The sequence below is a fragment of the Vicia villosa genome, linkage group LG3 (genome assembly GCF_029867415.1).
Source record: "Vicia villosa cultivar HV-30 ecotype Madison, WI linkage group LG3, Vvil1.0, whole genome shotgun sequence".
In the NCBI taxonomy this organism is placed as follows: domain Eukaryota; kingdom Viridiplantae; phylum Streptophyta; class Magnoliopsida; order Fabales; family Fabaceae; genus Vicia; species Vicia villosa.
The window spans coordinates 99,342,355-99,365,837 of NC_081182.1; the positions used below are offsets into that span (position 1 = coordinate 99,342,355).

A 23,483-nucleotide genomic window follows, 5' to 3' on the forward strand; every position below is an offset into this window, starting at 1 on the left:
TTCATCCGTTTATACGTGTTATGTATATGCTAATATTATAAGCAATTGTTTGTGATATGAAGTAAATGTGACATCCTAATTGTGATGAACTATTTTCGAATGAATAATTTTATACTTTGATTATTATTAATATTATACGAGGTAAATCAGGGTGTTACACCAAATCTTGGGGTGATTTTGCTATGATCTAACACAATCACTACAAGAAATAGTCAATTTCGCCAAGGGTCAAATTGCATTGCATGTCTAGCACACGCAATACATTCTTGATCAATGATGCCTTATCATCCTTCCTTTGAATGGCTACATGTCTCATTCCTTCTGCTACAATAGATTTATTGTCAGTAAATTGCATGTTGGTCTTCTTACTTGCATCAAAGTAAATCAACCATTCCTTCCCTCAAGTGTCAAGATACTAGATTTGGGAGTTTGTAACCTTAACACTAGTTGCATTCATGAGCATAATAAGATCTAAGTTTGAGTATCTTGGCCTTTTCTTCACCATTCTTGGGATTCTTTACTTTACATTTCCAACACTCATCTGCATAATGTCCTATCTTCTCACAATTGAAGTTTTGTACCTTTGTTTCTTCGACGGTTACCACTATGTGATCAAAGAAGAGAGACAGTGTTCTCAATACTTTCTCAATGATCTTCACCTCATTGTGAAATTCACCACATTGATTCATCTTATTTGTCAAGGTCAACAATCTTGAGATATAGTCAGTTATTTTTTCATCATTTTTCATCTGCAAAAATTCAAGTTGTCTTCTCAATTGGTGTAACTTGACTTTCTTGACTTTAACATCACAACCAAAATATATTTCAAACTTGTCTCATGCTGCTTTGGAAATAGTCTCACCATAAACATTTTCACATACATTCGAATCAACACTTTGATGAATGAGGAATAAAGCATTGCAATCTCCTTTTTTTTCTCCCTTCCCTTGTGTGATTTCCTTTGTTGCTCTTGCATCTCTGGGTAAAGCTTCAACCTTCTCCATTTTGTCAATTATCAAAGTTTTGTAAATATAAATGCAATAATGTGACATTTGATGGATCCACTTATTTTTAATACATTATAAATGTCTTCAAAACTTTAGTAATGGAGAGGGAAAATTGAGGAGAAAAATGGAGAGGATCTTGACTCAATATTATGCACCAAAAATCCCCTTCATTTGTGACCCCAATTTATTCCAATTCGGCTTTGATTAAACTCAACACTCACCATTTTCAATCATTATATTTAAAATTACTACTAAATATATACATTATATAAAGTCTTTTTGGAGCATAAATTATATAATATTTAAATACCTAGGGCACACCTTTTAATTGATTGAACAAAAACGAAATTCCAGATGAAAAACGAACGCACTCCTTCACGTTCAGAAAACGGAATGCAAAATTCAAGGAAGAGAAAATCTCTTTCAGAAAACAACGATGATGAAAGCAGAAAGAAAGCAACCACTAGTTGCCACCTTCAACCTCTTTCAGAAAAAGAATCGCAAAACGCAACCACTAGAAAATCTCTTTCAGAAGACCGTTATGAAAAGAACAAGAAGACAAACAAAGCAACTACCAGTCGTGAACCCTCAAAAAGAAGATGCGGTATATGTTTTGATTCTGTAATAGACTCTGAAATCTTCAAAATTCCTTTATGCAACCATCCATTTTGTACTAACTGCATATCCAAGTATGTCAAACTTCAAAGAAAAGACAAAGTGGTGAAACTCAATTGTCCAGATCCACAATGTTCTTTGGAACTCAAACCAGAACACTTGGAATCCATTTTACCTAAAGACCTCATTGTTGAATGGGAATCTGCAATTTACGAGTCTTCGATTTCTTTGAAGCAAAAGATTTACTGTCCTTATAAGAATTGTTCTCTTATGTTGGTGAATGACGGGGAAGAAGTTGTTACAAGTTGTGAATGTCCTTCTTGTCATAGACTATTCTGTGCTCAATGTAAGGTTCCATGGCACGTTGATATGAGTTGCCGGAGATTTCAGAAGTCGACAAAGGGTCGAGATGTAAAAGAATTGGATGAGAAATTTATGGAATTGGCTAAAAGAAAAAAGTGGCAAAGATGTCCCAAATGTTCTATGCATGTTCAAAGAAATGGTGGATGTGAACACATTTCGTGCAGGTTGTATATCTTATCACCTTATATTGTTCATCCTTAATCATTTTAACTAATTTTAATTTCGATTAAAGCTGTGTACTTAATTATAATGACATTATATTGATGAAAAATGAATTATAACGATTGCATTGTTTTCAGGTGTGGATGTAACTTCTGCTACAAGTGTGGTAAGGATTGGATTCATGGTCATATATGCAAGCATTCGCGGTAATTAAGAAACTCTTTGCACTTAGGATTAAATATTATTTTGATAAGTAATGAGTTGAAATAAAAGATTTTGAATTGTAGAATGATAAAATTTGAAATATGTGACCTCGACCTGTTTTATGTTTCCATTTGCAGGTTTTTCAGAATAGATATGTAAATTCTTTGAACATATCATTTGCTAATTTCTGTGTTAGATAGATGCATTTGTTCTATGTTTGTAGTGTATGATACGTTACTGAGACGAGAAATTTCTTTGTTTGGTAGATGCATTTGCTATTGATTGGTTATGCTTTTTTAAGCACATTTCCATTTCTGTATCATAATAAAAAACTAAAGCATTGAGTATACAATAGTCTTGTTTTGGTCTTTTATTTTCATGGATTCTGTTTTGGACCTGTAATGAGGGGTTTTCTACATTTTGATGTTTATACTGATTGTAATTTGTTTATGTTTACAATGTTTATAACAGGTGACATTCGGGTTAGGAATATGGCGAGGTGAATATGAAGGAAGTTATTAATTCTATAAAGACTGCATCAGTGTTGCAAACTTTGTTTTCCTGTAAGCATAGTGAGACTACACAAGTTGAGAGTTGATTCTATAAAGATTTTAAGCTGAGAATTTATTCAAATTCAAAAGATTTACATGCAGCAGAGGAAATAATATTTCATTTATATATAAATTTGCTCATTGATAAATGTCCTTCCTTATCATTTATATATAAGTTTTAGAAGATACGCTGTGTTCCGGGCCGGAGGAGAACGAAAGAGAACACTAAAGAGAATTAGTTTGTTTGAAAATTAAACATTGATTGTATGTCTTTTAATTTGGTTTATTTTTTGGAAATCTTGTAGGAAGAAGGCTAAATTGAAAGAACAAAGTATTGAGAATGTCTTCATAAACCACACAATAAATTTTTATGCCCTTAATAATTAATCACAGAACTGTATTAGGCATCACCTGGGGATTAATTAACATTGAGGAACACATATTTGCAATTGCACATCTTCTTGAATTAAATGACAACTCATTTACCTAGCTTATCAATCATTCGTCCTAGTCTTTCATTTCAATCGATTGTTAGTCAGTCTCTTAAATGCTTGGTATGCTCTTGAAAGGCTAGGATAGATTGGAGTAAATATGCAAGGTTGCTTGTTTGCCATAAATAAGTTTCTTGAAGACTTTGGAAAATATCCATTCTTGATGTAGTTACTTAATGGTTCTCCAAGGAAAGGATACTTGTTATCCTGAGATGATTCATCTCCTCACCTTGCTGGTAAGAGACTGCCAAACAAGCCTTACTTGTTTTATCAGTATGAAATTGAAAACATTAATAATGATCTTCACAGCAACAAAGTCGGACAAATTTTTTTTGAACACATAGAATTTTACTTGAAATTTTTTCTATTGTAGGTGACTTTGGCCCCTCTAAATTTTGTTTCAATGTCTGTTCTTGTGGGAGATCATGATCAATGTTTGTCCATGTACATTCATGTAGTATTGATGTTTTTGTGTACAAAATTCAATCAGTGGTAACATTATTTGAATTTGAAATTTTTCATCCTATTATTCTGATAGTACATAGGCCCGAGAGAATGGCATGAGGATTGTTGGAATAAGTTTGGTTCTACATCTATAATTATTAAGTTTTGATGATAACAAAATATAGAGATTAATTTTGTACACTAATCATTTCATTAAGTGTACAAAATTTGAAGTTAATGAAAGCAGAATTGGACTCTGGACAAAGCAGAAAACACAACTGACTATAGACTCTCAACAAAGCAGTCTCTGGACAAATTTTTTTCTGTGGTAGTTAATCATCTGGATAACCAAGACAATGACTCTGCATCAACCAGTCCAGATTTACTCTGATAACTTAAGCCTCATTTTCACTAGACTCTGAAGTCTAATAATCAAGGTTTTGAACTCTGATCAAGCTTCAAATCATCTCAAATACGAAGCCATGATTTGGAGAATAATTATTGAAAGAATATCCTTGAAAATAGTACATTTAAGTGGAAAAATCAAATATTCCTTAAAAAGGACATGCTGAAATTTTTAAGAACAAATATTCTTTGAGTTGTAATCGGATTGACATGTGGACTAAGTCCTTATAGTGGGGAGGCAAAATCACTCATACGAGTGGATTGGATTAGCTTAGTTAACAATGATTCAGGATTAAAATCATTGAATAACTTTTATCATTGTTGTTCTTGTCTTTGGTTTCGCAAAAAAAAAAGTCATATCTGCAACCTAATTCAAAACCCCCTTTCGTGTGTTTCTTGAATCTTCAATTGGTATAAGGCTCCGGTTCTATTGAGTGTAATGTGTCAAAAACTTAACTTTTTCAGATAAAGATATATTTTTTTGAAACACAGTATGCCATCTACATCTACCAACAACAATGATAAAGATTATTATTCTGCCAAACCTCAAATATTTGATGGAGAAAAGTTTGACTACTGGAAAGATAGAATCGAAAGTTTCTTTCTTGAATATGATGCTAATCTATAGTTACACACATCCTATAGATTCAAATGGTGTAAAGCTTGAAAGAAACAAGATGGATGATCAACAAAATAAGGATAACAACAATCATCATAAATCTATGAAAATCTTCATGAATGATATTTCTTATACGGGGTATGAAAAGATTACAAATAGAGACACAACTAAGTCTATATATGATTCTTTGAGGATGACTCATGAAGAAAATGAGAAAGTGAAGGAAACCAAGGATCTCGCCTTGATCCAAAAATATGAAGCTTTCAAAATGGAAGAAGATGAGACTGTTGAGGATATGTTTTAAAGGTTTCAAACTCTTGTAGCTTGTTTGAAATTTCCAAATAAGGATTATACCACCGCAGATAATGTAAAGAAAATCATCAGAAGCCTGCTGATAGGAAAATAGCAAGTGTACTATTTTTGCCTATGTAGTAGTAATGGGAAAATCCCAAGTATCGAATCTCAAGGACTGCTTGACGATATAGAGTTTTATCAGTGTTTCAATTAAACAAAAGTTCAAAAGGAGTTTTGGTTGGTTTTGCAAATAATGTAAATAAGCAGAATATTAAAACGATGATCAGAGATGAGTAGGTTGCTAGGGGTCGGTGAATGATTCTTCCTGTAACAACTATCCTTCTCAATGCAATAACATAGTTTCACAATTGATTACCGGTTCTCAAGAATATCTAATCCTAAGGCCTTAGTGAAAAGATCTTTGACGTCACAACCTAATTACTATGTCCATAGATAATTATAATTATGATCAAGCATTCCAATACCAAGAATTTCCGGTTAAGATAAAATATCTCTAGTCCTAGGTGATAATTATTATCCTATGTTCTTACTCATGTCAATGAACAATTGCTGTCCAGCTAAATTTATTCATACAAATTCATTATCCGTTTGTCCGACGGTTAAGGCATAAAGAACATATGTAAAACAAATCAATTATATGAAAACCAAATTATTATTGCATCAAAGAAATAAAGTTATCACATTCAGAATCAAGATCACCCCCTAGCAATGGGGGGTTTAGCTACTCATAAAAATAACAGAAAACATAGTTTTGATTGTAGACATTACAGATAAATGAAGGAATCAGATCTTCAATGGCTAATGCTCATAGAATCCTTCACTCCTTGCATCAATCTTGAATTCTCCAGCCTCTCTAATGTATTTTCGCTCCCAAATTCGTCGAACCCTTGTCCAAACGCATTCTGGTTCTTTTATTACTGTCATTCTGGGCTTTTCAGCAAAACAGGCCCAAAAATCTCGTGCACACGCGTGTGGACACGCGTCTGGTGCTGTGACACGCGTCCTGGGACGCGTCCTGGCAGGGGCAGGCATTTCCTTTGCAGTTGTGGCTTCTGGGACGCGTGTGGGCACGCGTGTGGGAGTCAGGGACGCGTCTGGGCACGCATGTGGGAGTCTGGGACGCGTCTGGGCACGCATTTGGCCAGCAGACCTCAATATTTCACTTCCACACGCGTCTGGGGACGCGTTTGAGCAGCAGGATGTACTTGTGCAGGCTCCACACGCGTGTGGAGACGCGTTTGGCCAGGCCATGTGCATTTTCATCAATTTCTTCACGTTTTGCACTGATTTTCTCCACTTCATTCATCTGAGTCTGCAAACACTTAAACACAAAACCAAAGCATAACATGACGAATAATAAATTAAAACATAAAATAAAATACTTAAAGATAACTAAAAACAACGGTAAAAATACGTGTGAAAACCACTGATCAAACTCCCCCAAACTTAAACCGTTGCTTGACCTCAAGTGACAATTACAAGAGTTAATGACCTTCAAGGCACATCAGTATTCATACGTGAGATATCCAGTTTTATTGATCAAGAAACAGTGTCCGGCATTCACATGACGCGACGAGTTTCTGCTCCCACTTTAAACCTTAAGCTCCCCTTTTCGATACCTCTCCAACTATGCTTTGCACTTAAGTCTCTTTCCGATTTTCCTCCTCTTTCATTCGGACAATCACATTACGGCACTATATTTCTCATAATAATCATCACATGCAGGAGACAGATCAAGACTTTATATTTTCTTTTTCTGGCACCAAACGAGCAGCATTTGCTACTTTCTTATTACCGATGAAATTTTCAAACTTTACAGTTGTATATTGTCCTTTTGGACGACGTTTGGGGATCAACCTCCTTTGGGCTGAATAACCGGGTAAGGGTTACCCAACTTAGCGAGCCGGTTGCCTTTTACCGCCTTTTCATCATTTGGTGCCAACCTTATATCCTTTATTTTTTTTCAACCAATCATCATGCATGTGAATCTGAATTATGCCAGACTGTATCAATAAACTACTTGAGGAGTACTTCTCAGGATACAAGTACTATGGTGCAAATCTACACGTTGGACTCGTATTTCATTTAAGGAACCAAGGGTGTTTAACCAAACCTCTTCTTGTCACATTATTCCGAACTTCCTGTCCTCAACCAATCCTCCCTTCATCTCTATATACTATTCCCGATCGCTCATTAAGATCAAAACTCTTCAAAATTTAAAAATTTCGGTTAAAATTTGGGAGAATGATTTTGTAAGTCTTACACATATTATAGCAGCAATATAAATTAAAATGCAAAAAGTAAAACCTCCCCCAAACTTGAACAAAACATTGACCTCAATGTTTTAGACCAAGCCCGAGAGAGGTGACTCACAGAGGGTACTGCACTCCATAACTTCCACTTGAAATGCCCCTTTTATTTCCTGAAAATAAAACAAACAAACAGAGAAATTAATTAATAAAACTGTGGGTTGCCTCCCACGAAGCGCTTCGTTTAACGTCGCATGGCTCGACGGTCCATTACCCTTTATTATGGAGGGTATTTTCTATTCCACACCTGGTTGCTCTTCACCTCCGCAACCAAAAACTCATGAAGATGAAAGGCATGAACAACTTTTCTCTTCAATTCACTTACCACATTCTTCTTGACTTTCTTAGCCTTCTTCGGACTTTTGATAGCTTCATGAGTTGTTTCTACCCGAGATGCTATGCTTGAAACTTTTTCTTGGAGCTGCTTAGGTTTTTTGTCTTTTTTTTCACTTTCTGTCGTACCACCAGAATTTTGATCATTCACAACCGCCCTATGTTTCTTAACTCCTAACATCTTCAAGGTTACTTCTTCATCAAAAGATCTCAGCGTTAGTGTCCCCTTTTCAATGTCGAGGTTGCAGCGGCCTGTTGACAAAAATGGCCTCCCAAGAAGGATAGGAGTTTCTTCGTCTTCCGGAATGTCCATGATGTGGAAGTCAACAGGGAATACAAACTTATCAACTTCCACTAGTACATCTTCAGCTACCCCATATGATTTCTTAATGGTGTGATCAGCAAACCTTAACTGTGTCTTACTCTCACTAATCTTTTCCAATTCAAGCTTTTTAAAAATTGACAAAGGCATTAAACTCACACTAGAACCAGAATCGAGGAGTACCTTTTTAAATGTGGTATTATTGATAGTGCATGGTATCGCCACCGCTCCAGGGTCTTTCCTCTTTATTGGAATCTTTCTTGCTGACGAGATTATTCCACACTTCTCAGTTGCAATTTTTGATTCTCCTTCCACTGATCTCTTCTTTGTCATTACCTCCTTCAGAAATTTCTTATACAATGGCATGTACTCAAGTGTTTCGAAGAAGGGTAAATTCACCTCTAGTCTTTTGAACAATGCAGTAAACTTCTTAAAGTCCTTCTCTTTTGAATTCTTCTTTGTCACTCTGGAAGGGAAGGGTAATTTGATCACCGGTTCAGCATCTTTCTTATTTTTTTCTTCAACTGGTTTAACCGGTGGTATCACAACTTCTGGTTCTTTCGGATTTTCTCTTATTTCCAAATCCACCTCTATTACCATAGGGTCATCTATTTCCTCTTTTTCTTTTTCAGATTCAGTCACTCTTTTGCTTCTTGTTGTAACAACATTAATCTTCTCTTGATCTTTCGGATTTTTCACGGTTGCACTCGGAAAGTTGCCTTGTGCCTGTAGAGTGAGGTGCTGTGCTATTTGACCCACTTGAACTTCTAGATTTTTGATTGAAGCTGTGGTGTTCCTATGGTTGTTTCTTGTCTCTTCTTGAAACTGAGAGCATTGTCCCGCCAATCTCTCGATAGCTACTTCCCACTCCGCCTTCTGAGGGCCTTGTTGTTGTTGTTGATGTTGATCTTTCCATGCGAAGTTGGGATGATTCTTCCACCCAGGATTATAGGTGTTAGAATAAGGATTATTTTGCCTCAAGAATTTGATTTCTTCAATTTGCTTGGAGTCGCAACACAACAAATAGTTTAATGAGGACCATTGCAAATTTCACAGATTACATGTTGAGCTTGTTGCACTTGAGCGACCTGTTGAGTACCTATATTCATAGCCTTTAATCTCTTTTCTACCTCTGCAGCTATCGCATCTTCAACTCGGATTTTTGAGGTTTCCAGCTTGAGATCAATGATTCCTTCTGGTTTGCTAGCACACCTATCATACAACTCCAGATGCTCATTTGCAGCTATTGCTTCAATGATTTTTGTGATGCCGGAGGCTGTTGTGAAATTTGTTGAGCCTCCAGCTGCTGTATCAATCAACTGCTTTGTTTTCATTCTGAGCCCATTGACAAATACTTGCATCTGTTCAGTCTTGTCCATATTATGAGTGGGACATGCTACTAGAATTCTTTTGAATCTTTTGTAAGCATCTCCTAAGGGCTCACCCTCCTTCTGCTTGAAGTTCAAAATATCATACCTCTTTCTTATAAATACCACGGCGGGGAAATATTCATTCAAGAAGGCCTTCTCCATCTCTTCCCATGATGTGATACTGCCTGCTGGGAGAGAATAAAACCACTCTTCTGCTTCTTCGGCTAATGTGAATGGGAACATTCTCAGCTTCTTTGCTTCTTCTGTATGCCCTTCAATTTTTAGAGTGGTGCTCATGGTCAGAAATCTCTGTAGGTGCTTGTTTGCATCTTCATTAACCTTTTCGGTGAAAGGTTTTCTTTCCAGCTGATTTATTGTGCTCGGATGCAATTGAAAATTTGCCGCATTTACTGGTTGGTTGACAATTGTGAGTCTTCCTCCCGGGTTGTTTGCAACACCGTAGTCACCAAGGAGCCTCTCAGGAGGAGGAGGATTTTCACCCATGGTTTCTGGTTCACTTTCAGACTCTGAATCTGAATGAACTGACACAATTTCCTCTTCAGGTTCCAGATTAGCCAACCGAGCTTGTCTACGCCTTGCGTGCAAAGTTCTTTCAATTTCTGCGTCAAAAAGAAATTCAGCTGAGGCCTTGCCTCGCATAAACAGATTAGATAATTATTATAATTAGGAAAAATAATTAGTGCAGAAAATAAAATTTTAGTCGCAGAGCAACAAAATTTTAATTGAAATAAATCTAAAACTCAATTATCTTCGGCAGTCCCCGGCAACGGCGCCAAAAACTTGATAGGAAAATAGCAAGTGTACTATTTTTGCCTATGTAGTAGTAATGGGAAAATCCCAAGTATCGAATCTCAAGGACTGCTTGACGATATAGAGTTTTATCAGTGTTTCAATTAAACAAAAGTTCAAAAGGAGTTTTGGTTGGTTTTGCAAATAATGTAAATAAGCAGAATATTAAAACGATGATCAGAGATGAGTAGGTTGCTAGGGGTCGGTGAATGATTCTTCCTGTAACAACTATCCTTCTCAATGCAATAACATAGTTTCACAATTGATTACCGGTTCTCAAGAATATCTAATCCTAAGGCCTTAGTGAAAAGATCTTTGACGTCACAACCTAATTACTATGTCCATAGATAATTATAATTATGATCAAGCATTCCAATACCAAGAATTTCCGGTTAAGATAAAATATCCCTAGTCCTAGGTGATAATTATTATCCTATGTTCTTACTCATGTCAATGAACAATTGCTGTCCAGCTAAATTTATTCATACAAATTCATTATCCGTTTGTCCGACGGTTAAGGCATAAAGAACAGATGTAAAACAAATCAATTATATGAAAACCAAATTATTATTGCATCAAAGAAATAAAGTTATCACATTCAGAATCAAGATCACCCCCCTAGCAATGGGGGGTTTAGCTACTCATAAAAATAACAGAAAACATAGTTTTGATTGTAGACATTACAGATAAATGAAGGAATCAGATCTTCAATGGCTAATGCTCATAGAATCCTTCACTCCTTGCATCAATCTGGAATTCTCCAACCTCTCTAATGTATTTTCGCTCCCAAATTCGTCGAACCCTTGTCCAAACGCATTCTGGTTCTTTTATTACTGTCATTCTGGGCTTTTCAGCAAAACAGGCCCAAAAATCTCGTGCACACGCGTGTGGACACGCGTCTGGTGCTGTGACACGTGTCCTGGGACGCGTCCTGGCAGGGGCAGGCATTTCCTTTGCAGTTGTGGCTTCTGGGACGCGTGTGGGCACGCGTGTGGGAGTCAGGGACGCGTCTGGGCACGCATGTGGGAGTCTGGGACGCGTCTGGGCACGCATTTGGCCAGCAGACCTCAATATTTCACTTCCACACGCGTCTGGGGACGCGTTTGAGCAGCAGGATGTACTTGTGCAGGCTCCACACGCGTGTGGAGACGCGTTTGGCCAGGCCATGTGCATTTTCATCAATTTCTTCACGTTTTGCACTGATTTTCTCCACTTCATTCATCTGAGTCTGCAAACACTTAAACACAAAACCAAAGCATAACATGACGAATAATAAATTAAAACATAAAATAAAATACTTAAAGATAACTAAAAACAGCGGTAAAAATACGTGTGAAAACCACTGATCACCTGCCAAAGAAATAGAGGCCAATGCTGATAACACTCAAGGTGCCAAACGATCTGAATAGCGCAACTGTGGAAAAGCTTGTGAGCTCTATAAGGAGTCATGAGATCGAGTTAAAAGTGGATGAGTCCCTGAGGAAAAGGAAGTTTGTAGCTCTGAAGTCTAAAGGCAATCCTGAAAAGGTTAAAGCTCTTTAAGTTGAATAAGAAGAGTTTGAAGAAAGTTTTGATGAAGAGGACGAGTTGTCTATATTATACAGAAGGGTCAACCAACTCTAGAAGCAAAGATAAAATAAGTCAATAGCCTATTAAAGAACAAGTGGATGCTTTGAGTTAACTTCTGGACAGAAAAATTCTGGACCTGACAAGGAGGTTATCTACTATGAGTGCAAAGATCATGGCCATTACAAAAATGAGTGTCACAAACTCAACAAAGAAAAGCCTTCGAAGAAATTCTTCAACAAAGAGAAGAAGGTTGTGATGGCAACATGAGATGACTCTGAATCTTCCGAAGATGACTCTAAAGAAGAGCAAGCTAACATGATGCTGATGGTTTTCACTGAAAGCTCTGAATATGAATCGGATTTAGACTCTGAAGAGGTATTTTCTCATCTAACTCTTTCTGATCTTGAATTATCTTTCATTGAGATTCTTAAAAAGAGTCAGAGACCACATAAAATATGTAATGATCTGAAACAGATTCATGTAGTCAATTTTGGAGCTCATAATGGGATGATAAAAGAAAATTCCATTTTAAAAGAAAAAAGTGACAGTTCGGGAAAAGAAAACTCTGCTCTCAAGAGTGTAAAACTAGAGAAATAAATTCTTTTACAAGCTCCCATGACTTTGAGTGTGTTTCTAAGAAATATGAAACATTTGTTGTCTTTCTAGCAAGAAACATATATAGAAGCAATAAGGCTTCCATAATCTATGAAATAGGTAGAAATGGGAAAAGAGGCATTAGTTATGTTCCACCAAAGAACTCATGTTTGATTCTAAACCCAAAGAAATGGTGATAAAACAAAAAGTTGTGTATTCTCATTTTACTTATGGTGACACACATGATACCTATTTTTCATGGAAACCATGGGTTGATAAAACCTTTGGGAAAACTAACCATAAAGGATCCAAAACGATGTGAGTACCTAAGAAAAAGATAATTTATGTTGCAAATATCTTTAGCAACAAATTTGAGACACCATTCATGGTACCTAGACTCTAGGTGCTCCCAACATAAGACAGGAAGAAGACATCTGTTCCAAAAAATGGAACTTAAGCATGGAGGTTCAGTAGGCTTTGGAGGAAATCAAAAGGGTAAAATCATTGGTATAGGAACAATCGGTAATGGTTCTATTCCCTCTACTACTAATGTTTTATTAGTTGAAGGTCTAATGTATAATCTCTTATCCATAAGTCAATCAAGTGACATTGGTTATGACATTTGTAATACGGTGAACTGACTTTTTATCGATCGAAATGTCGCGGTTAAGCATGAGTCGCCACCGAATTTTATTTTATCCAAACTAAATCAGAAAGGCAAAAAGAAACAGAAAAAAACCTTTTAAAGAAATCTAAGTCCGGGGGGTAATTTATGCAAAGGGAAGGTGTAAGGCACCCTTTGCATCCATGGTTTTCCATGGGCTCTTAATTGCTTCGCTTGCTCGTTTGTTTTTAGAAAAAGTAGATGAAAGAAAAAAGTGGACTTTAGCTCGTAAATGAGCGTAGCCAGTTTTCGAAGAATTGTGAGAAAGAATATTAAAAATTGAGCATTGCAAGGCAATTAGGGGCGATTACCTTAAACTTAGATGATAGGTCTCTCTTTAGCCTTTCAGAATGAAAAGGGTCTATCCTTGCCATAAGAGGGCAGGAAGCCTTTCGTTTGGAGGTTGAAGGGTCGTCGAAACATCCTTTGCCATAAGACTGTCCCATGCCATAGACGGGCAGGTAGTCTAAGGTAAGGATCAGAATAAGCCTTTTCGTAGGCAGCCAGAAGATACCTCAGCCTTTTTCCGTAGGCAACTTCCGAGGGTCGAGGTCATATTTGTGTATCGAAGGCAGCATCATTTAGGGTCGTATAACCTTTAATTATCGAGGCAGCATGGCTGAGGTATCCTCAAATTAGAGGGACATGGCTTATTCTGCAAAAACACAAAGGCAACAGGCAACATGCAACAAGGCAACAGAGAGGTTACCCCAAAAGGGTGCGTGTGTGCAACAATCACGTGGTTGATATTCAAATATGTTATCTTGTACATTAAGTGATTCTACGTTCAGTTCAAGGGTTGCACTCCCTAGGATTACTAACCACGCAAATATAACAAATATGGGGGAGGGAAATTGTAACCAGCGGATCCCTTAACAGGGTTTGACACAAGTAATAATTAAACAGAAAAATAAAAAGTTAGAGTTTAGGGTTACCAAACTCGTAGCCTTGGCAGTCCACAAATCCTGAAAAGGCAAATAAAAAATAGGGTGAGTGTATGGCTAATTCAGAGTCGAACATCTCTAACCCTAAAATAAGAAGGTCGAGACAATAATTTGAAATGAGTAATTAAATGAAGGGCACTTAGCTTTTTGCATTTGATCTGACGTGGTTGATAGTCGGAGGGAAGCCTCAAGGTTAACCCTGAAAAGAGGCAAGGCAAAAGAAAAATGAAGGCGAAACAAACCCTAATTCTAAAAATAAACCAAATAGAATTTAAATTAAATTAAATAGAGTACTTAACTTCGTGTTTCGGAATAGGCGCGTATTCGGGAGGCGTCTGGAAAGAAAATCCTGAAAAGGCACAGAAAAAGAAATATTTTTTAGCGTAGGCGTGATCTTCGTAAACCCTGATTAGGGCACAAGTTAACCCTGGTTAATAGAATAAATAATCAATTCAATTAATTATTGGTTTTTTAACTCAATTAATTAAATCGGTGAAAATAGAGTTTCGATTAAACGTCCTAACCCTAATATGTGTTTTTAAATAATTAATAAAAGCGTTAACAATCAATTAAATAATTTAAATAAATTTAGCCAATTTAAATCAAATAAAAGGCTAATAGTAATAAATATTTTAAATTTAATATTTTTTTTATAATAAAAGAATTTAGAATAATTATAATTTTGTTAAGAGAAAAGTAAATTAAAAGGATTTAATAAACAATATATAAGCAAATATATATAATAAAAATAAGTTGTATAATAATAAAAGTAGAAGATTAAAGAATTCTTAGCTATGATTCGGTGAGGCTGGCTTTTGAATGTCTATGGTGGAACTTCAATCCAGTAGACGTTAGATCTAACACTGAGATGATCTGATGGTTGGTATTGGTGGGCGTACCATAGATGTGCAAGAGGCGACGGGCACTGGATCCACCCTTGAAGAGAATCAAAGAAAATAAACAAAATATTGTTGGGAGCAAGACTCGAACCCCCAACCTCCCGCTCTGAAGATCATCAAAGCTCCTTCTTACCACTGCGCCAATTGCTCTATGATGTTATTGCAAACGCGCGCAGTTAACATAAACAAAATTTCAAACGTTACAGAATGAAAAAAAAACAATCGCGCGCCCAGGGCCTGTGTTATCTTCTTCGTCACGAAGAACATAACTATGGCAACGGTTTTGACATGCTTCCATAGCCCTGCAAGTTTCAAAAAATCCAGCATACACCATATAAATCCAAGATAAATCCAAATACCGAACCGAAATCAATTCCCGAGCACGGCCATGGCCTTAATTTTGGCCAATTTTGTTTAGAGCGAGGAATCCCAATTGAAGCTCTAAAAACCTAGCTATGGTGGAATCTTCAAACAACAACCAAAACGCAATTAAATGTGCAGAAAGCATGAGAACATCAATCTAAACGCAAAGACATAGCCAAAATACATTTATGATTTGTGAATGAATGTAATCGAATCTAAAAAAAACTGGGCAAACCGTGGTGGTGTAGGTGACGATTCTGGATGTTTCAGATGTTTGTGAGAAGCGTATTAGCTTCAGAGAAAGCCGAGACAGCCTTTGGGATCCTTGGAATGGTTTGAAGCGTTTCCAGAATTTGGTCTCTCACTTCCCTCTTGTTCACGGTTTCCTCGAGTTAGGAATCGTTTTTGTTGTGCCACCCCCCAAAAAAATCTCCCTCATATAAACCTTGCAGCCTCTTTATAAAGCACAGATTAGGTCAACAAAATAGCTTCAAATCTTGGTAATTGATATGATTGAGTGTAGAATATTTTTGATTGACATTTAATTAAAAAAAATATTAATCTTGTACCAAGTCTCTCCAATCATTCTTTAAATGAGCTCCGATTATTTCCCTTATTGTTTTGATGAGATATTAAATCAAAATTGAAGCCAAATATAATCTTTGATTCTTACTATTATTTTATTCAATTTAAATTGAATTTAAATGATTAAACTCAAAATAAATAGAATAAATAAATACTAAAAATTGGTAGAAGGATATATGGGCCGTGCATGAGCTTAAGATGACTACTGGATGAAAAGAATATAGACCCATTTGGAAATGTTTGGAGTTTTGTGTATCGATTTGAATTTGTATAAGAGAAATTGTATGGGCAAATTTTGGGGTATGACAGCTGCCCCTGTTCAATTATCTTAAACCTGAAGATGTAGAGTGGTTTGTATGCCAGTCGGTATCTGAAGGTGGAAGATGATTGAACACTAGAATACCAAGAAATTTGCCCTAGCTGAAGTAGGGACTTTTGTCGGAGATGGGCTTAAAGATGCCATCGAAGCCTTGAGAGGAAGTTTATTGGAGATTGATCGTGTCAGCACTATTCGTAGTGACTGGATTAGATCTAAATCCTTTGAAATATTCATGGAGGATGTTCGAAACTAAATATCAGAACTAAATCGTCGTCTTGATTATTTCTGAACTATCTTCGAAATAATTGTCACAATTAAATCTCTATCTTGATTATCTCTGAACTATCTTTGGAGGATGCCCAAAATTAAGTGTCAAAATTAAATCTTTGCTTCGATTATCTCTGAACTATCTTTGGAAGATATCCAAAATTAAGTGTCAAAATTAAATCTTCGTCTTGATCATTTCTGAACTATCTCTGGAAGATATCCAAAATTAAGTGTCAGAACTAAATCTTTGTCTTGATCATTTCTGAACTATCTCTGGAAGATATCCAAAATTAAGTGTCAGAACTAAATCTTTGTCTTGATCATTTCTGAACTATCTATGGAAGATATCCAAAATTAAGTATCAGAATTTAGATATATGTGTTGATTATCTCTGAACTATCTTTGGAAGATATCCAAAATTAAGTATCAGAACTAAATCTTCATCTTGAATGAGCGTCAGAATTAAATCTTTAACTTGATTATCTCTGCACTATATCTAAAAGACAATGTTGATTGTAGAAGTAGGCTGAAAAAGGAACATTAGTTTTATGCAATGTTGTGATGCATGTATTGTAATGTTTATGAATGAAAGTGTTATGCATAAGCAATGAGGCGTATGTATGTTATGTATGAATTTACTATAACACATGATGTATGAAAATGATTTATGCTATTTGGAGCATCTTGAGAAAATAAATCTATGTATCATTGTGATTTTGTCGTTTGATCTTGTCTTGAAGATGCTCAGCTGGGGATTCATGGTTCTTGCTTGGGGATGATCAGTAACCTGATGTACCCTGATTGGGAATAAAGACATTAATAAACCATGTTGGCGAAGAGCAAAGTGTTGGAGAAACGACAGTGTTGAAGATGTAAACTCTGTTGGGGATCCATATCTGTGTCGGGACGAGAACTTTTGAAGATATCTTCTTAATGATTACTTCGTGGGGATATGATCTTATGAACCTGGCTCTGTGGGGAGGTGTGGGTGTCTTGAAAGTTGCCCCCAGTACCATAGTAACTTACTACTTGATTCAGGACACGCCGCTGAGTATTGATCAAGATGTTGAACTGGACTTGCATAGATTTGCCCCAGTTAGCAGGAACTTTGGAAAGATTCGCCTCGCGAGGACTTTATGAGATGTTTACTATGGGCGATATGCCCCCAGTAATCATAGTCTCATGACAATGTCTCACGTTGATTGGGGAGTAGCTTTAGATATACTTGGATGCATGCCCCTGATTGTTCGAGCATCCATGAGAGATTCTCTGAATCTTGACTTGATTGCCCCAGATTGATTGGACAAAACATGTCATGCCCCTTGTATACGTAGGAGACATTGCTTCTTGGCGTAATCTTGTCTGTCGGGATAACTTTCAGTCATTAGTTGTACCCTGTGCAAGTTCTTTCTGATGCTAACATTTGAAATTATGTAGCAGAATATGTTTAATAATGTATTCATGAGATGTAATGCATACGTTTGTCTTGAGTTTTTTGAAAAACGTTAAAGCAAGAGATGTAAAGGTATGATATTTGTAAAAACATGCTATTTGTACAAACGTGATGTTCGTAAAAACGTGATATCAACTCGGCATTCGTGGTAAACCTTAAGGAGTCAGGATACCCTTTTGGTGACAGTATGCTTTCGAACTAACCATGCTTCAATTAGGACTTTCAAGGGTTGTAACGTGGCTTGGTTCACGGTTTAAGAAACAAAGGATAAAGGCTCAAAATTTGATTGTACCCACCCCTCTTCGTGATGATCTTCAATCCTAAGCTTAGTTGATTCGACTTATGCATTCAGGTTCCAAGAGACTTTTGGATTTGCACCTTTGATAATGATGATGGTTCACGAGCACAGGGAACTTTTGAGATGACAGTCACTTTATTGTGTTGTTCAGGAATTTATTGACTTCTCTTTTTTTCATCTTTTTGATATCCCTAACTTTTGCCTGAACTGTCTATTTTGAGTTTACAGTCAGCGGGATGCCTTGATTTTTTCCTAAGTCATCATTTTTTGATTTTTGACTTAACAGGATTTTCTTTGTATATATGTTTTTTCATCTTTTTTCTTTTTGAAAGATTTTGACTGCCTTGTTTAATGATTGATGAACCATCTAGCACTTCTTTAATGTGTGCGGATGAACGCTTGTAGTTGAAACCTTTGTTGAAAGGTGTACTGAATGATTCTCTTAAAATAGAATGCACAGCCAAATTAACTGAGAACTACCCTGTCCCAGGTTATGATCAAGGGTTTTAATTAGTACAAGAAAGAAACTTCTACCTCTTAGGCTCAAAAAGGGTTGACGAGGGATTATCATCCTTATATCTCCACTGTTTAGGAATTGAAACAATGCCTATACATCATCAGCATAGTCCATTCAAACGCATACTGTATGAGGTTGCGGTATCGTTTTCGTCATCCTCCCTCAAAAGGCTTACAGCTTAGCAAGAGTTGAATAAACATAAAACATATGCAAAGTAAATACGCAATTTAAAATGAGTGATAACGAAATAATGTACTCAAGACAATCATATGCAATGCACTGATGATAATTATTAAAACAGATAGTGTCTATCATAATTCGAATGTTTAAACAAACAGAATAGAAATTGCAAATGAAAGTAAATCTAATGATCTAAAAAGTTCATCCTTCTAGCCATCCATAGCATTAGCAATCTTGTTGTGATTAGGCATGGGAGTATTGATCACATTAGGAGTTGCAGGGGTGTCGAACTCAATTTCACCGGCGTCGATCATATCTTGGATCTTGTTCTTCAATGGCCAACAATTCTCTGTGTCATGTCCAAGACTATTAGAATGATATGCGCATCTCGCATTGGGCTTGTAACTAGGAGCAGAGGTGTTAGGATTCTTAGGAGAATCCCTAAGGGTGATCAAATTTGCCTTTAGCAGATGTTGTAAAGCTTGAGCTAACGACATATTGATCTTTGTGAATTGACGTCTTGGTGTATCTTGTTTGTTTTGACGGCCTTGTTGAGGCGCCGGTGTGGAGCTCAGAATTGCCCCAATAGATTGATCATGGTTTATCCTTTTCTGCCCATACACATCATTGGAATCTGACCTCCCATTGAAATGCTTCTTTGTAGTACTTGAGGATGTAGCCACTTGAATCTTACCACTTCGGATGCCATTCTCTACACGTTCCCCAATCAGTATGAGTTCAGTGAATCCAGATGATGAACTTCCCAGCAAATGGCTATAAAAAGGACCAGTCAGTGTACTCATGAACATATCGACCAATTCTCTGTCAGCTAGAGAGGGTTTGACTCTTCCAGCTAGATCTCTCCACTTTTGAGCATACTCCTTGAAACTTTCCTTAGATCCCATAGACATGCTTTGTAGTTGCATGCGAGTTGGCGCGAGATCAGAATTGTATTCGTATTGCTGATAAAAAGCAACAACCAAATCTTCCCAGGTACGGATGTTGACACTCTCGAGTTGATAGTACCATTCAAGCTGAGTTCCAGATAAACTTTCCTGAAAGAAATGGATCCAGAGCCTCTTGTCAGCAGTGTGAGGCTGAATCTTCCTTACATAAGACCTTAAGTGCATCTTGGGACAGGAGATTCCATCATATTTAGCAAAGGCGGGAGTCTTGAATTTTGGAGGAATAACAACCCCAGGAACGAGTCCCAGTTCTTCAAAGTCCAGCCCAGGTACCTTCTGAATTTCCACGCTTCTCAGACGCTCTTCCAGTAGCCTATACTTCTCATCAGATTCATCCTCGTCTTCGGGATACTCTTCTTCGCTCTCATCTTGGCCATCAAAATCCCCATTACCTTCAGCGTCACCATCATGCTCTTCTCCTTCCTCATCCTTAGGGATTTCAGCATCTTCGGCCTTCTTAGGACGACCTTTGAACCTTCTTCCCAAGTTGATCACCCCTTTAGGTTTCTGAGTTTTTGTCTTCTTAGTCAGAAGGGCTTTCAGTTCATCTTGCCCCTTGGACAAGTTCAGGATCAAAGCTTGAAATTCAGTATTCTGAGCTTGGAGATCCTTGACAGATTGTTCGAGATCCATGATGCTGAAATAAACAGCGAGGAAGGATGAGAAACCCATCATAGGAAACCTGTTATGCGATGTTATGAATGCAAATGAAATGTTTTCAAGGATCCTTGGGAATTTAGTTAGCAACATTAGAAATGATTTGGTCGCATCTTCGTTTGAAGAAATCTGAACTTTGTCTTTGAACGTCTTTCTTTGAGAATCAAGCTCACCATATCGAGTGGGTCATCGCCTCTGATTCGGGATACTTCTAAATTTGAAAGTATATGGCTAGAGGAAAATAAATCCTCTTGCCCCTTGATTAGGTATTGTGTCTTTGAATTGGAAGGTATGTGGCCAGAGAAAAATAAATCCTCTTTCCCCTTGATTAGGAGATCAACCTTTGATAAGGGCACCTGAAATTGTGCGCCCTAAATCCCTAAGATCCTTGAAAGGGTTAGTTAAATCATGTTATGCTTATGATGTCATGATGTAATGAATGTTATGCGAATGCAATTCATTAGGCATAGTGTGAGATAGTAAGGGCAAACACGTCCTTTTAACAAAACCTGCAAAGAACGAAGGTTAGTAGCAAACATAAACAGGTCACACAAGTCACGCAAGTCACACAAGTCACACAGTTTTTGGCTTAAGGCTTGCATGGAGTCTGATCAGGTGTCCTTCCCAAGGGTATTTCTATGGATAAGGAGATTTCAGCAACGGGTTCTACTGAGTTACCCAGAATTGTCAGCCCTCCTAAAGCACCCTCGAACATGATACATACATACCATGCAATGATACTTTGAGAAAGAACCTATCTGAGTTGTAGTATCGGGTAGCGACTATGCTCTCAACATACATCAAGAGTAATCCCCCCACTACGTTCCTAAAAGTCAGGATGGGTTAAAGGTAACTAAAGGTCCTTAAGCTCCGACTCACCCACAGACATTGGCACGAACCTCCCTCATACAAGAGAAGCATGCAAACACCCATGGAGGCCTAACTTAAGCGTGAACTCTCATATTGACCAATCCTCCACATACATGAAGGAGGTCGCCATGACTATGCCACTTCCTATCTTAGATGTACTTGAATCCGGGAATAGGATTCGTCCTTCAGTTAATTCCCAAAACGCCCCTGAAAAAATAAAACAAACAAAGCAAACAATAGAAAACATTTTAAGGTGAATTCTAAACTTTTAAGGTAACCCCTCTTAATCGAAATCCCCAGCAGAGTCGCCAGTTCTGTAATACGGTGAACTGACTTTTTATCGATCGAAATGTCGCGGTTAAGCATGAGTCGCCACCGAATTTTATTTTATCCAAACTAAATCAGAAAGGCAAAAAGAAACAGAAAAAAACCTTTTAAAGAAATCTAAGTCCGGGGGGTAATTTATGCAAAGGGAAGGTGTAAGGCACCCTTTGCATCCATGGTTTTCCATGGGCTCTTAATTGCTTCGCTTGCTCGTTTGTTTTTAGAAAAAGTAGATGAAAGAAAAAAGTGGACTTTAGCTCGTAAATGAGCGTAGCCAGTTTTCGAAGAATTGTGAGAAAGAATATTAAAAATTGAGCATTGCAAGGCAATTAGGGGCGATTACCTTAAACTTAGATGATAGGTCTCTCTTTAGCCTTTCAGAATGAAAGGGTCTATCCTTGCCATAAGAGGGCAGGAAGCCTTTCGTTTGGAGGTTGAAGGGTCGTCGAAACATCCTTTGCCATAAGACTGTCCCATGCCATAGACGGGCAGGTAGTCTAAGGTAAGGATCAGAATAAGCCTTTTCGTAGGCAGCCAGAAGATACCTCAGCCTTTTTCCGTAGGCAACTTCCGAGGGTCGAGGTCATATTTGTGTATCGAAGGCAGCATCATTTAGGGTCGTATAACCTTTAATTATCGAGGCAGCATGGCTGAGGTATCCTCAAATTAGAGGGACATGGCTTATTCTGCAAAAACACAAAGGCAACAGGCAACAGGCAACAAGGCAACAGAGAGGTTACCCCAAAAGGGTGCGTGTGTGCAACAATCACGTGGTTGATATTCAAATATGTTATCTTGTACATTAAGTGATTCTACGTTCAGTTCAAGGGTTGCACTCCCTAGGATTACTAACCACGCAAATATAACAAATATGGGGGAGGGAAATTGTAACCAGCGGATCCCTTAACAGTGTTTGACACAAGTAATAATTAAACAGAAAAATAAAAAGTTAGAGTTTAGGGTTACCAAACTCGTAGCCTTGGCAGTCCACAAATCCTGAAAAGGCAAATAAAAAATAGGGTGAGTGTATGGCTAATTCAGAGTCGAACATCTCTAACCCTAAAATAAGAAGGTCGAGACAATAATTTGAAATGAGTAATTAAATGAAGGGCACTTAGCTTTTTGCATTTGATCTGACGTGGTTGATAGTCGGAGGGAAGCCTCAAGGTTAACCCTGAAAAGAGGCAAGGCAAAAGAAAAATGAAGGCGAAACAAACCCTAATTCTAAAAATAAACCAAATAGAATTTAAATTAAATTAAATAGAGTACTTAACTTCGTGTTTCGGAATAGGCGCGTATTCGGGAGGCGTCTGGAAAGAAAATCCTGAAAAGGCACAGAAAAAGAAATATTTTTTAGCGTAGGCGTGATCTTCGTAAACCCTGATTAGGGCACAAGTTAACCCTGGTTAATAGAATAAATAATCAATTCAATTAATTATTGGTTTTTTAACTCAATTAATTAAATCGGTGAAAATAGAGTTTCGATTAAACGTCCTAACCCTAATATGTGTTTTTAAATAATTAATAAAAGCGTTAACAATCAATTAAATAATTTAAATAAATTTAGCCAATTTAAATCAAATAAAAGGCTAATAGTAATAAATATTTTAAATTTAATATTTTTTTTATAATAAAAGAATTTAGAATAATTATAATTTTGTTAAGAGAAAAGTAAATTAAAAGGATTTAATAAAC

At 37.0% G+C, this 23,483-nt stretch overlaps 1 protein-coding gene across 1 annotated transcript; it reads left to right on the forward strand.

The window, feature by feature from the left end:
- The first annotated feature begins 1,361 nt into the window (after positions 1 to 1,361).
- On the forward strand, positions 1,362 to 2,357 carry LOC131658644 (E3 ubiquitin-protein ligase RSL1-like). Its single transcript, XM_058927915.1, has 2 exons — positions 1,362 to 2,149; positions 2,285 to 2,357. The coding sequence occupies exons 1-2, from the start codon at positions 1,362 to 1,364 to the stop codon at positions 2,355 to 2,357; spliced, it is 861 nt and encodes a 286-aa protein (XP_058783898.1).
- The last annotated feature ends 21,126 nt before the right edge of the window (positions 2,358 to 23,483 follow it).